This window comes from Dryobates pubescens, chromosome 3 (genome assembly GCF_014839835.1).
Source record: "Dryobates pubescens isolate bDryPub1 chromosome 3, bDryPub1.pri, whole genome shotgun sequence".
NCBI lineage: Eukaryota > Metazoa > Chordata > Aves > Piciformes > Picidae > Dryobates > Dryobates pubescens.
In genome coordinates, this window is record NC_071614.1 from 40,975,618 (window position 1) to 40,991,669 (window position 16,052).

The 16,052-nt window shown below is 39.2% G+C and overlaps 1 protein-coding gene across 1 annotated transcript in view; it reads right to left on the reverse strand.

Moving 5' to 3' along the window:
• The window catches only part of PSME4 (proteasome activator subunit 4), a 63,177-nt gene that overhangs the window by 36,506 nt on the left and 10,619 nt on the right, over positions 1-16,052 (reverse strand). The window contains exons 4-14 of the mRNA XM_054180030.1: positions 13,324-13,368; positions 12,473-12,622; positions 11,284-11,347; positions 7,399-7,473; positions 6,778-6,900; positions 6,221-6,313; positions 5,080-5,345; positions 3,366-3,552; positions 2,695-2,784; positions 1,010-1,074; positions 763-913 (exon numbers count right to left, since the gene is read on the reverse strand). Coding sequence (XP_054036005.1) covers positions 763-913; positions 1,010-1,074; positions 2,695-2,784; positions 3,366-3,552; positions 5,080-5,345; positions 6,221-6,313; positions 6,778-6,900; positions 7,399-7,473; positions 11,284-11,347; positions 12,473-12,622; positions 13,324-13,368 — 1,309 coding nt within the window. The remainder of the gene's footprint in view (positions 1-762; positions 914-1,009; positions 1,075-2,694; positions 2,785-3,365; positions 3,553-5,079; positions 5,346-6,220; positions 6,314-6,777; positions 6,901-7,398; positions 7,474-11,283; positions 11,348-12,472; positions 12,623-13,323; positions 13,369-16,052) is intronic.

The following is a 16,052-nucleotide window of genomic DNA, read 5'->3' on the forward strand; positions in this document are numbered from 1 at the left end:
AGATGGAAGTTACTCTTTAAAAAAATGAAAACTAGGCATCATGTTTGATCTTACACAGCAGGCAGCATCTCTGTTCTGATTTTTATTTTTAACATGAATCATGGTCAGTGTTTTCTGTTTTAAAAATACAGAGGAAAACATTACATTAACCAAAGGATTCCAGACAAAAATCATGCCAAACTGTCCAGTGTAATGGTTCAATATGTACAAACCCCAGCATTTCCAAATATGCACATAATGTAATGTGAAAAGCTTAAAATGTTTTAACTCAACCTGCAAGGACAGAATCTACCCATGTAAAAACACAGATTCTCCACACCTACCCCTCCCCAGTTATTTCAAGCCAGGTAATTTTTCTGATCTCACCAGCCACATAGCTGAAGCCTGAACAGTTTTTTTTTCCCAGCTGAAAAACTGGGAGAGGGAGAGAAAATAAAAGCTTGAAGCTGGGTAGGCTAGCATTACCATTACAATACATCAAAAACCAATCAGAGCCTAAAGCAGTAAATAGATAAAAATCAGCTGCCAGAATGATTTCTCCTAATGGTGCACCAAGAACCTAAGCGCTCTTTATATGTGTACCTCAAAATTGCAAAGCAAGCTGACATGAGATCCTGAACTCCCCCACTACCCTGAGCCTTTTCCTCAGTTAAGGATTACAGTTCACAACAGGAGCATGATGGAAAGAAGAATCTGAATGCATCATTCACAACAGAAAATTAAGTCTCTTGAAGTCAGGTGGAAAGCCTATGTTCTATGTACCTTAAAGATATCCTTTGAGCACTGTGTAAGGATTGTACTGAAAGTGGAAGAGAGACCCAGTTCCACTAGACTCTCTAGATGAGTCATTTTCTCAGTTTCAGTCTCCTCCCTGGTTTGTTCTAGTGTGCTGCTCTCTATAAGTCCAAAGCATCTACATAAACAGAATAAGCACAATTTTAGTAAGTGGAACTTTAAAGATTTATGAAGTTCTTCATACCAAACTTTCACCTCCCCTTAGGTTACTTACCTGTCCATAAATTGTAGTACAAAATCCTCAAATTCAGCAGTTGCAGAGCACAGTTCTCTTTCCACCTACAGTTTTCCGATGCAAAAGAAGCACAAAAGGTTGTCTTTTCTTCAGACAACATTAAACTCAATTTACTTTATTAACTACAAAAACCGTTTTTAAGTGATAGATACTAGAGTGAATTTCCCATCCAAGTTTGCCCAGTACACTAAAAGCAATTCTCACATTTTCTTTACAGTGTCCTGCCAAGTTTCCTGACCTTGATATCTAGCCAAATAATTTCTCAGGATGAAATCAGGTCTGCCTCCATGGATACAAACTTTGGCCTTACTACTGATCCTACTTGCCAGCAGGAGCTCACCAGGTCCTAACTGTGGTGGCAGACTCAGCCCTGCTGACATAGTTAAACATTCAGCATACAACTCCTCTGTTCATTTTTGAGTGCTGCAGATCTGGGGCAAAGAAATCAACCTTCTTCCAGCTGCTAAGCATTCACAATCTGTGCAGTCTGTAGCTACAAGCTATTCTCTGATATACAAGACCTCTTCTAGTAGTGGATAAGACATTTCACATGACTGTTGCAGATACCACAGTGGATGCTTCATTTGTAAGATGCCAGATACAGCTTCACTATCTATGCTTCAATTGCTGTATCAAAAGGTGAATCAAAAGCCTAGCAATAAACAAAGAAACAGAACAACTATTTCCCATTCTCTCTTCCATTTTTTTGCTATGTGGACAAGGCCGAAGTATTAGAAAAATGCTGGAGAAACGGAGTGTAAGGAGCTATGAAATTAGAGACAAATATGAACAACGCTCCAAAGCAGCAGACAGTCAAGGTGACCATGTCTAATAATAAAGAGGCAGCACAGGATAAAACACAGAAGAGGGTGGCTCACTGTCCAATGCTGCTACTGTCTCTCAATATGAAGATATTAACAAGCATCTGAAGATAAAGCAACAGAATCGTGATCACAAAAGACAAGCATGACTACAGAAGACTTGAAAGAGGAATGTTTTGAAGTAGTTTCCCATGGGAGGAAAACAGCCCTGAAAACTTAAGGGTGTAAATTAATAAATAAATACAAACAGTTTTGGAGTTTGGGTTATTTTACTTTTGTGGTTGTTTTAATATAGATGAAGTTTTCCAAAAGAAGAGACCAAATTTCTTCCAGAGAGTCTGAAAGAATCAAAATTAGTTCCCTTCTACCTTGCCCTAAGCTGGACTAATTTACAACTAGAAATGAAATGATGTATATATATCTTATAGCAACACTGCAGTCCTCTGGAATTTTTTGTATTTAATTACCACCTTAAGGCTTCATGGTGACAGGAAGCTTTAAAAATTAAACAGTTACAAACCTGCTATTTTATTAGACTCAGAAAATTCAGATGACAAGGGACCTCTGGATACCATGTTGCCTAACCTCCTACTCTAAGCAGGGCAAGCTGAAGGTGAAATTACACTACAATTTTGACATAAAAATATTAAACTGTTTGAATTTAACATGGTCTCCACAACATCCTATGACTAAGCAGCAATACACAGCCAAATTGCATGCTGACCAAAAGCAAACATGATCCACATCTTCATTTTTGTTTGCATTTTTGTTAATGCAAATTACTACAAATTAAACTGAAAATCAGGTTACAGTTTTGGTTTTGTAACTGCAGAGCACTCTTACCTCTGAAAGATCATCTCTTTCTTGCAATACAGATGAACAATCTACTAAAGGCACCAAAGTAGAAAATGTTGCAATGAACTGGAATGTAATCTGTTGAAGAGTTGCAAACAGCTCTTTAATAAACAGAACTGCATTCTACACATTCTATTACTGATTTCATATATAAAACGTGTCAGAACTGTGCATAAAAACCCTTCAATTTTTTTGAGTAAATTAACACTTAAACTTTTTCATCTTTGGAATTACAAAAACCTTATGATGTTTGCACTGTCTGAATAGCCAATTAATATTAATTCCTGATGTGCTATTTTAGGACCCAATTTAATGAAAAATGAGTGATAAAGCTCTTCATAAAGATCTTACAAGATTAGGAATATTTGTTAGCAGCTTTAGAACATCTATTGTATCTTGTTTTTCGGAGCTGCCCACATAGTCACAACAATGCTTACGACAATCTGGTGCTACAGATTCACTTGGTGTTGTTTGACAAGCCAAAAGCATTACTGTAAGTTAGAAGCTAGAACGTTTTACAAATAAAATTGTGCAGGAACAAAAATCAGGCTAAGAACTTCTGGAAACTTTAATTATTCTTTTGTACAAATACAAAAGCAGCTTTCAGAGCAAAGTAGTTGCCTATATTCTGGGGTGGGGGGAAAGATTTACATGCTCACCATACACTTGCTGAAGTCATTCGGATCCACCCCAGGCAATGCTCTCATCAGGAGAGGTAGCATGTGTGTTGGACCTTCAGGAAACCACTTCCCCCCAGACACCAGACTCCGAGCTACTCCAATTACACAGCTTAAAGTAGCTGTGAGCTGGTGAGGTTCTGTCAAGGTCTCAAGTGCAGGATATGTTCTAAAAGGTTTAAAAGCAGCCATATTAGGAACAACAATATTTCTAAAGTCTTCAGAGAAAACAAAAGTGGACTGCACACATTAATTTATACAGAAAGGGTAATAAATGTCTGCAACAAACCCTGAAATTAATCAATGGCTAATTTTTTCTTTTCTAATCTTTTTCTGATAGACTTAACATAGTTCTGTTAGAAAATGTTCCTTCCATTCAATAAGCCCTATTCACAGCAAATTCAGGATTAAATTATTTGACAGCAGGTGCAGCACAGGAATTAATAACTGCACAAGCTCCTAGATACAAACATATGATTTTAGTGTTTGAACTGTAAGCTCACGTAAGCTGTGTACTTAAGTGTAAGGTTCTTGTAGCGAGCATGAAAACTTGTCTTAATTGCTTCTAAATAGTTAAGGGATACATTACTGAAGGTTACATTAAAGTCCTTACCTTTTTCATAAAAAAACTGTTGTTACTGTGATTTTTGAACCTTTTTCTGCACTAAGTACTTCTAAGCAAACTGATTAACGCTTCCTGTTACCAACAGTCTACAGTTCAAACCAGAGTCATAGTGTAACCCCTGCCCTACATCATCCAAAGGATCTACACGGGCTCAACAAAATGACCTTGGAGCTACAGCCAAGGCAATCGTACCAGGGATAGTTCCAACTAGTAAGCCAGCATTCAGTCTGCTCTCAAAGCACAAAAAGCAGGCACATCCAACACAGGCATCCATTGCTGCCCTTAGAACTATTCTGCTCGAAATGTTTCAGGTAGAAACAGATTTAACAAGTTTTTACAAAGAGCTGAGTCAGTGAGGTATGGGACTGAGGAAGGGCTCTTCCAGAGAAACCTCATTTTTCTGCTGTTTTTACAACACAAAGTACAAAAGACTGCATAGAAGGGGAACATGGACAGGGACCAGGAAGAAAGCTTTCCATTGGGGCGGGAAGGAGTTATACCTCTCTTTTGGCATTTCAGGCAGCAAGGCTTTAGTAATAGTACAAAATATTTTACATGGGCACATACTATAATGATTTGCTTAGTAAGTCAGATGCAATGACAATAATTTTAAACAGTGTAACACATTGACACAAAACAGAAATATAAAAATTATGCATCATCACCATTCCTATTTGGCTCAACTGAAACGCAGTGAGAAGGCAGAAGATGGCTCTTGAACACAGGGTACAAAGTAGTTTTTTCAACTGACCCACCCACTCGCTGGTAACAAACTGCTAACAGAAAAGCACACCATCTAAGCACTACCCTGGATCACACAAGCTACAAACAGCTCCCTAAACTATTCCATTTACCAGGTGTTTAAAACAAACTAAGCAAATTTAAAATAAAACCCAAAGTCCTCCCTTGGTTCCTATCCTGGCTCAGGTGGATGCTCATGGGGTGTATTAGCAGCTTCACACACTGCAAGCATGCACCCTCAGCAAGGAATTAGCTCGTAATTTAACATGACTGCTTTGCATATTTGTTGGGAAGGGAACTGGGAAGCTGCAATGTATCTGTGGAACTTACTTCTCAAGCACAGGTGGAATTACTAATTCAGGACGCATTAGTGCAAGGTTCTGCAGGGCTTGAGCAGCCTCCAGGCTTCCAATTTTGCTAAACATAGCCAGAAGAACAGGTTGAATAATGCATTCTACAAAGTCAGTAACATCCTGATCAGTAAGTTTATGACTATCAGGCACGGGAGTTAACCAAGTTGTCTTCTTATAGCGCTCACGATGCAGCCTTCTGACAACACTGCTGGGCAACCTTTGAAGTAGTTTCATCAGTTTGGCCTGTTGAATAGACAAGAAACACTATTCAATTACTTGGCAGTGGAAGAATCTGAGCCACTAAATGTACAACAGACAGTTAATAAGCCAGTATATTGAAATTACACAAATGCAATAAAACTCAGAAGAGCTCTAACATACAATGTTCACAATTTGTTATTAACCTTCAGTCCCCAAAATATTAACAATTTACCTACCAGCCCCACACCTTGTGATTTTGAAAAATCAGGCAAAAAATAAATACAAAGGATATAGTCATGAATCAAGATTATTTACCAGTAACCAGGACACCTTTGAAAGCACCCTCTGCAACCACATGTGAGCAAACATCCTACACTAGACTAAGTCAGCTCCTTTGGCACCACTTTTACCAGCCTTGCCATTTTAATCTCTAGTTTCTACCAGCTATCACAAACAGAGTCTCACCTTCTCTAGCAAAAGACTCCATCAGCTACATCATTAAAAAGTTATACTTCATCAAACTAGATATATGTTTAAAATGTTTGGTTTTTTTTTTCCTTTGGTTAATCAAAATTAGGTATTGCTAACCTAGAGACATCAAGTCAGTGATACAAAACCTATGTCACACAGGTAATACTGTGTATCATCCTCCTTTAAAGTGCTGCCTATCCTAGGTACGTATGAATTAGATGTCTAGTTTTGCACTTCTAAACAGCACTTGGGTTAAATGTTTGGAAACGGTCCTGACATCAGAACAGAAGCATGATTTGAATGACAGTAAAAACACACATCCTGAAAATTAGTGTCAAAATATTATACAACAACTTGGCTGTTGGAGCACACAGTGCACCTATTGACAAGTCTGATTTGACAGGTTTGCTGAAATTGCAAGTTCTCTTGATGTGCAAAACACTCACCAGCCAGCGCCCGTTATTTGAAGGATGGTAAAAAGAGGCGATGCTATTGAACAACCCAGACAAGTGCTTCTGCACTAGTTTACTTGGTCCACCCTGTGAAACACACAATAAAACACAGAATTATTACATGGAATGTGTTACAATGAACAGGTAGCAGTAGTACAAGGTACAAAGGAACACTGTTACCACAGCAATACCTCAAATCACATCTGCAAATCTCCTCCCTTCTCCACTCTCAGCTCAGCACTAAGTCCTCTCTGCCTGATCTAATGAAATTCACCCTAAAGAGTCTTACTAATTGTTCAGGAGGTCCAAAGTTTGTATACAAAGTAGCACTTGTAGCTGTTCATTTCTAGAATACCAGAGACAGGAGCTATGAAATAAGCTTTTCTGTCAACATTCCATATGGACAGTGAAACAATGCAACCTCAAACAAAGCTTGGGCAAAATACAGTATAAACCCCCCATTTATACAGTAAAATAAACAGATTTTTCTTTTAAATACATACTTAAAGCTTTGTATTAGTTTGTTTCACTTGATGAATTAAGTTACTAACCATCATGGCTGTGATCCACATTACCACATGTCCTACTTCATAAGCGGTTGTTAAGAACCTTGGAACTACAACCTGATTGCTTCCCACTGGAAGATTTAAACTCCTCAAAATTCTGGTAAAAATCTGGAAAAACAAAACCAAAACAAACAAACAACAAAAGAAAAACAGTGGCATAAATTAATGCCATAAACGTGGCACAAATTAATTTTCTAATGAAAAAGTGATCTGTGGTTTCAAGTTTTTTTAAGCACTATGACTGCTATGAACATCTTTAAAACCATAAGCTGAAAGATTCAAAAGGTCACACACACACTCTTTATCAAAGGAAAGTCAGTAAAGCCCATTTCCACAGGAACATGGGATTAAGTTACAGAATGAGACAGCACAGTATGTTGTTGCTTTGGTTTAGAGTCAGGTGGTAACAGCAACATCTGCCAGGGCTGTCTGTTACAAAAGGATAGCTCAAACTTTCCAAGTTAAACTTAAATCTTCAAATTAATTCACCTGTCTAAAAAAACTGAGCCATTGAAGTATAAGGCCCATACTGGGTATATGAATTATTCTTAGTGTAGTGACACTGAAGTCTTATCTCAAAGTATTTAATAAAATGGGAAGTATTACCTTTGGGACATATGGATCCCAGTCTATGTACCCGATGTTGTCAGTGGCCAAGCGAGCAAGAAGATTTACTAGATGCTGCAAACAACCACAAAAGAAGGAAATATTCACTGGAATGTATTTATTATAGAAGATGCACAAAACCCTTCATCTACAGAAAAAAGATAAAAGCTACTGTGGCACTTAAAGCACTTGTAAAAGGAGATTTCACTCTTTCAGAAACTATCCATACTATAATTCCTACCTTCAGGAGTACAATTCCTTACTTGTCTGAGTACTTAGAGCAGGTCATTGTGATCCAAGATCTGGAAAAGGCAGGCCCTCAGAATATACACCCCTCTCTGAATATACACTCCTCTTTTTAGAGTTTTGTAAGTACTAAAAACACTTTTAGAAGGTATACTCACATTTTCTTTTCCATGCTTGTGAATGAACATGAAAGACAGAGTACATTGTAATTCTGAAACATTTACTGTTAGAACAGCTCTGAAGAACAGCAGATGAACAAAAAACTTAGACTCAAACTATATGATGTCAAAGGCCTTAGCTATACCCAAGAAAGATCTTTTCCCCTTTTGAGCAGCTTAGAATTTTTTTTACCTCTTGTAACAGCTTCCACACAGCAGAACACTACTACTAGCTTACAAGACGACACCTGTGCAAAGCTTCTGAGTCCTTCAAACACTACCAACATTTCAACAGCTGGGTGTAGCAGACTATTCATCTCTGCAGCAAAGGTTTAGAACAAACTTCAGGTGACAGCTCTATCCAGATTCATCCTACTTAAAGGGCTGTTGCCTGTGACTGTCACAATTAGCAGCTTTGCTTTATCCACATCTGTGCCATGTAAAGGTCAAAGCACTAACTGTTAGATGGGATGGCACTATGTGACCAACTATGAAGAATTAGATACTCCACTGCCAGAAGTCAGCCTCATGAGTCCAAAACAGAATGGAAGATGCCCTCAGGAAAGACAGGGCTGAACCAAAAAAAAAAAAAAGGAGGCTAAGCCCTATATCCTATTATATGTTTGGCACAATCTGCCAACACTCTTCTTATGAGCTTGTCCAAATAGGAAAACATCAGGGGTCCAAGAGCCTTGATGCTTCTATCAGTGTCTTGACATTATGGTGAAGTCAAAAAAGCAGACCTTAAAAATAATCCTGCTTAATTCAGAGCCATCACAGCACAGCAGTTCACATCTCAGTCTGAAGGACTTGATAGCTTTGGAGAATAGAATAGAATTAACCAGGTTGGAAAAGAACTTTGAGATCATCACATCCAACCTATCACCCAACACTATCTAATCAACTAAACCATGGCACCAAGCATCCCATCCAGTCTCTTCCTGAACACTTCCAGTGATGGCGACTCCACCACCTCCCTGGGCAGCCCATTCCAATGGCTAGTGTACTCCTGTGAAAAACTTCATCCCAACATCCAGCCTAAACCTCCTCTGGTGCACCTTGAGACTGTGTCCTCATGTTCTGGTGCTGGTTGCCTGGAAAAAGAGACCAACCCCCAGCTGGCTACAACCTCCCTTCAGGTAGTTGTAGACAGCAAGAAGGTCTCCCCTGAGTCTCCTCTTCTCCAGGCTAAACAATCCCAGCTCTCTCAGCCTCTCCTCATAGGGCTTTGTGCTCCAAACCCCTCACCAGCTTTGTTGCCCTTCTCTGGACACATTCCAGCAACTCAACATCTTTCCTAAACTGAGGGGCCCACAACTGGACACAGGACTCAAGGTGTAGCCTAACCAGTGCTGAGTACAGGGGCAGAATGACCTTTCTGCTCCTGCTGGCCACACTATTCCTGACGCAAGCCAGGATGCCATTGGCCTTCTTGGCCACCTGGGCACACTGCTGGCTCATGTTCAGCCTACTCTCAACCCGTATCCCCAGGTCCCTCTCTGCCTGGCTGCTCTCCAACCACTCTGACCCCAGCCTGTAGCACTGCATGGGGTTGTTGTGGCCAATGTGTAGAACCTGGCACTTAGATGTGTTAAATCTCATGCCCTTGGACTCTGCTCATCTGTCCAGCCTGTTAAGGTACATCTGCACAGCTCCCCTACTCTCTAGCAGATCAACACCTTCCCCCAGCTTGGTGTCATCTGCAAATTTATTGAAGATGGACTCAATCCCCTCATCCAGATCATCAATAAAGATACTGAACAGGAGGGGGCCCAATACTGATCCCTGGGGTACACCACTAGTGACTGGCTGCCAGATGGATGTGGCACCATTCACCACCACTCTCTGGGCTCAGCCTTCCAGCCAGTTCCTAAGCCAGCGCAGAGTGCTGTTGTCCAAGCCACAAGCTGACAGCTTGGTCAGGAGTTTGCTGTGGGGGACAGTATCAAAGGCCTTGATGAAGTTCGGGTTGTCTACATCCACAGCCTTCCCCATATCCACCAGGCAGGTCACCTGATCATAGGAGGAGATCAGGTTGGTGAGGCAGGATCTGCCCTTCCTAAACCTATGCTGGCTGGGCCTGATCCCTTGGCCATCCTGTGAATGCACAAATTCACTTCAGGGCAGTCACATCTGACACAACCTGAAGAGAAATGTTACATTTTCCTAGATGATCTACCTGGTTTGATTTGATCTGCTGAACAAACCCTTATCACGCACAAAGGCAACTGATTTTATACCTCTCCTTCAAACAGCAAATTTAACTCCTGCCAAAGCAAGCTGAAAGCTTGCAGCATACAGAGGCATAAATTTGACTGCAGAGTCAGAATCCATATGTCTAGTTATCTGCATCCAAGTTAGATGAAATGAACAAGAACTGGGCATTGGGGGAAAAATTAAAGTTGCTTAAGCCTTCTGAGCAAACTGTCAGAATACAACGGAAGAGTGCAAAGATGTCAGAGACAGTTTGTCAAAGTGTGTTGATGACTATTTGTTAGACTGACAGAAGCAAACCAAATCCTGGTATCAGAATGCAGGCTGTCATCTTCCTGTCAGAGCAGAGAACTGTGTTTGTTTGGATAGCCATCAGAAAAATGCAAAATTGCCTACAGACAATCTCAAATAAAACTTTGACAATCATCTCTGTTCCAACCTGAACAACTGCCAACTGCTGGAACAAAGACTACCGTCTCTATTTGTGATGAAAGGTAACTCAAACCAGAGAGACCTACATAAGCCTTTTTACAAAGAAATTCCCAGAGATAGGATGTGCTACACAGGTAGCATTCAATGGTAGTATGGAAATCAGCTTTCTCCAAAGACAGTGGCATGTCCTCCTTGTGTATATTCAAGAGATTAGTAAAAAGGAACCAGATGGTCAAGGAGCTTATGTTCATACTGAGTATGGAAAAAAATCTGGTCACATGTCAAGTTTCACTGCAGTAAAGCCAAGGCATAGGTCAGCTGACAACTACAGCACTTATGCTGCTAGGGGTGTTGTTAAGACTGTTTTCTTCAAAATATATAGCCCAGTGGTATTTTTGGCCAAGGGAAGTACAAGTTCTTTACTGTATCTAAAATAAAGATGAGAACATCTCATTGTAGTCAGGACAAAATATTGCTACTCAAAATAAGCGATCAAGAAAGAAGTGCTAAGATACAAAATATGGACTGCAGGGAATTACAGTTTATAGTAAACACAATGGCACTTTGCATCATTGTAAGCACAGGCAGGCAGTCTGGGAAATGCCAGCATTCTCAAGGTTGGAAAGAAAAGCTGATAAATGGCTAGCTCAGACAATGATCACCCAGCACATGGGAAGCCAGTAACTGCTTGCATTAAAACTGTCTCTTGTACTAGTTGAAGCAGAGGGGGGAGAGAGGGAAAATTATATCACTGTTCAACTTCAATGCCTTGAAAGGGCAGGGTAGGGACATTTAAATAGATTTCTCTTAGTGTAAGTGAAAAGTAAATACTTACCCCTTCCCATTGGGGAAGATTTTGAACTGACACCCAAAGGCCTATAAATTCATCAAACCAAAGCCTGCAAGAGAAGAGAATCAGAACAGATTTAATGTTGTGAAAGCAGCTCCTTCACGCCATATTTATCTCTCATTGGATATTCAACTCTTACTTTACCAGGTGGTCACACAAACTCACTGGCCCCTCAGCTCCTTCAACAAGAACAGCGATCAACATAGCGCCTTTATTGCTTTGCTTCCCACAGCATGTTCCCTACACCCTCCTAAGATCCTGAATTTCAGTCCTTGCTTCTTTTACCTCTTCTCCTCTTATACTTTTCAGCTCTCTCCCTTTCACACAAGTGTTTCACCACGAGTTTCCTTATCCACTTCAACTTTACCATTTCATTATATGTTTCCATCCCACACAGGCAAACCAAAAGAAAACAAGTCACATTTCATTTCCCTCTACCTTTAAATCTAAAATTTGTCCCTGTTGACTAAGGTACAAATGTCACGAGCACTGATTCCGAATTCACCTGAAGCCAAGGATGCAAGCCCTCCACACAAGTTCCTCACTTGAATCACCTTTATAAGGTAGATTCACTCCCTTCCTTCAAGTTTTCAATAACCCTATAGCACAAATACAATTTTAACCTCAACAACCTGAGTGATCTTTACATGTACTAAACAAAGGGGTATTTTTCAAAGTTCAACAAAGTTCTACCTTAAATATGAGCCAGAAACCGTTCTGTCACGCAAATGTTCCTCCTCAAATTCTCAAACTCATTTCCTATAGTAGCCTTCCAATTGTCTCACAATTCCACATCTTGAGAGTGAATTGAAGGCCTCCATCTCACAATCCTCCATTTGTAGTAACAGCTGTAATTTAACCTACTTGAAGGTTCAGAAGCCACCAAATTAAATAGAAGGCAGGACTCAAAGCTGTGCTATTGCTAATGATTTTTACTTGCGAGACTATTCCTTTAGAATTGAAGTACCTTTAATTCCATTTTGTTTGCTTTGCTGCTGTATACTGTGCTTTTACACCCAATTCCCCAAGGTTACTGTGACAAAAGAATGCTGACAATTTCTATCTGGAATTCCTTCCAAAGCCACTGTTAAAATCCACCATTCATTTTGTTGGTGACCACAAGTCATCCTGTAAAAGGTAACTGCTTGCATTTGCAACACAGACTTATACTTACTTGAACCCTTTTTGGTGAAGCTCAGGAGGAAGGGTAGTAGGTAGAAACAGTTCAAAGTAGGTAATAGCCTTCTGCATTGTCACATCAAATGGACACATTAAAGGCCTCCATTCATTTAGCATCTCTACAGTGGCATCTTCTGGAAAATACCTGAAAACATGGAGATTACTGAATATACAAAGGCTTGGCTTTAAGGCTTAGGTTTTCTTTAAACATGTTTAAAACTGTCAACTAATTTGTCATAAATATTAGTTTTACGCTAAGACTGTGTTCACAGAGGCAACAGACAGGCAGCCCTCAACTCCACTTAACTTCCACAAAACACAGAGAGTTAAGGTCAAGGGTATCATGGTGCATCATTTTAAGACCACAAATGTAAGGCGATTCTTGTTGAACCAGAAAAGATTCTGAACTATGTAAAACCATTTCACTGTAAAGGCTGGTCAAAACTCAAATGACTATTCCTAATACACACAAATGGCCATACAAAGAGTAAATAAAAGAGAACGAGTCTCCACATCTTTGCAGTATCTTAAAACTATGAACAGAGATGGTTGTTCAGCAGAGAGAACAAGACTGGTTCAGGCACATACTCTCAGTGAATGTAACCACACAAAGGAGTAAAAGCAATGGTGGCCTTATCTAGCAATACCCTGGCTTACCTATTAATAGATTTTTCAGCCAAGGAATGACTGGTAGGGTGGGGAATCGTGGGTATTTTGTGCTGTGGGGTTGTTTTGTTTTGTTTGTTTTTAAGAACACTTTTCTTACCCCTTACCCCATTAAAGATACATGCTTTAAATTAAAAAGGCTAGAAACATCCAACAAGTAAAGCCAAAACAAACACTTACGGTCTGCAGCTCTTCACCAGTGTTTTCAGAACACTTTCTACAGAGCTGAAACATGAAAGAAAATATTAGGGAGAGCATATTACCATGTTTCAATGACAACGTAAAACAAACACTTGCTGATTTTTTTTCCTGAAGAGCTTAAGATAATGTTGATGCAATTAGACGTCTTCTGTGAACATGCAGTAGCTAATTGCCTTCTACAGAGACCTAATCATAGAAATTAAAATTGCTCTGCTGAACTCTTGGTTGTATTTTTCATGTATCACCAAATTATTTAGTGCATTTCAGTGAAGAATAATTTTAATTTCCTGCAAGTAATACCCTGCTCAATCAACAACCAGCAGTGCAAGGCAACTTATGAGGGAATCTGAGAACACACCCAAAAAATGGGACTTTGTAAGTATTTGTAATAAAAACACAGGCAACTTCAGAAAGTTATTATTAGCCTTCAAACACTGTATCTGTCCTTTACAATCTGGTTTTGGCTTTTGTCCGGTGGTTCTAAGAGACAGAAGTGAACTATCTGCAAATCAATGGTTATTTCATTAGCTTTCCTCACAATTTAAAAGCTTTTTCATCCACAGCAAGAAAACTTCAGAAATCATTTTAACAGGAGTTGTCACAGGATGCCATCAAACCCTTTTAAAAAGACTTCAGTATAAACTCAAAGAATGAAAGGGAGGGGGAAGAGAGAGATCAGTGAAACCATAAAGGTAGTAAGCAATCACGTTCTTGATATCTTCTGTTTCGTACAAGATAAGCTCAAGACTAAATTACGCTATTAGCAAAAAACATTTCCTGAAGGGAAAAAAAGTTCTGGCAGGAAAGATTCCTATATCTTTTAATTGTACTTTGTGTATTCTTAATAGAAAAACTGCATCCTTTTAGTTCAGCAACAAAAACTAACATACAGAAATGCTGTTTTGATCAAAGATGATGCAAATATATCATCTTTAGAATTTTACCAAAGACCAATTCAGGTCAATTAATTTTGTGTCGCACAAATACTGAGCATGCACACACTCTCTCTCTTAGTCCTGCACAAAAACTGATCCCACACAAGACAGGAGAAATACAAATGAGTAAATTGCCATTTCTCATCAACACCTCAACATCCACCGCAAGCCAGCAAAAACGTCACCCAGCCCTCATACCACTACTTCAGTTCAAGCAGGGCTCTAAGAAGCGAAATTATATACATTTTACACCACAACGACAAAGTTAATCCATGACCTCTCCTAGAACGAAAAATCTGAGCTGACAGCTTCAAAAAATATGAAGAGGAATGGCTAACCACCCACTAAACAAAAATATGATCCAACTCTGCAATCAGCTCATAAAGATTCTGGGTTAAAATGAATGTTACCCTCAAAAGAGTTAGGAAACAGATAACAGTTGCCCCGAAAGTACATAAAGACTGCATGAGCCAGCCACATTCCTTAGGAGCATTAAATATTAACATGAAAAAATGTCACAAAACGAACAACAACAACAAAAATGTATCTGCACATTAACACACTCCACTGAAACTATTGCTAAGGGGAACCTGAAGCACAGAGGAATTTAGAAATATTGATGCCAGATCAACAAGTCTTTCAGATTCTTGAGTTTTCAGTCAGATCTCAGCATGTGGTCATGGAAGAAAGCAACGGAGAAAGACTGAAAGGGACATCCCCTCTTGGTTTTTTGATTACAAGCTTAAAACAGAAGCTGAAAAGAATAACACACCAGCAATTTTGTACATAAGGAATTTGCCACTTAAGACAGTTAAACTACAGACCAACTGCTGAAGAAATCTTTTATCATTCCTTTTTGGGGGACTATCATTTAGTAATGAGCAGAACAATTAAGCCAGGGAGAAGAAGAAACTGCTGGTTACTGGTGTTGCTATTGCTTGGAAACAACTCTCAAGCTTTCTAGTAGTGGCTTTTGTTTCACTTTTCATTGAACTTTCTGCATACTCACTACTGCAGAATTATTCAAAATTGTCCTTACTCAGGTATTTAATGCTGACCATTTGGATACAGTATTAAAACCTTTGTGATCAAAAGATTATGAAGCCACTTACACTGGAAGGTTTCCCACAGCATATTTGACAAGGTAACAGAAAATTTCTCATCCCATTCTGTTTTCTCAGCTTTTAGTTCCCCCTGTAGTATTATTAGCTGATTATTATTATTATTATATATTGACATATGGATATTTGAAGTCACCCACAGCAATACTATTAACTCCTATCTTGCTAGTCATTTTGGTACTACATGATTCCCTTCCTCTTCTAGAAAGGATCTGGCCATACTGATTTGCAAATCTGGAAGTTTTTGAACCCTGCATTTCCAAAGAGAAATACATTTCAGTTAGAAGGTATAAACTGACACTGTTGACTCTTACACTATCGAAAAGCAATAAAAGCACAATTTTCATTTTTTTCAGGACAGACTCAGGCCTTAAGTGAATTCCTAGCCCTGCAGTGGACACTGCATTACAAGAGCTTCAATTAAGACAATGAAAAGAGCAACAAGCTATAGCCTCACAAACTATTACTGAATTAGTAACTACAGTGAGCCCAGTATCAATCTCTCACTGGCTTAGTAGAACTTTTCTTTCTAAGAAGAAAAAAATGAAACAAATCCAAAGCAAAACACGCTGCAATTCTACTCCACCAGTTTTCCAAAACAATACATAAACCAAAATTTCTGACAAAATTTTCACTGCAAAAAGTCACACTT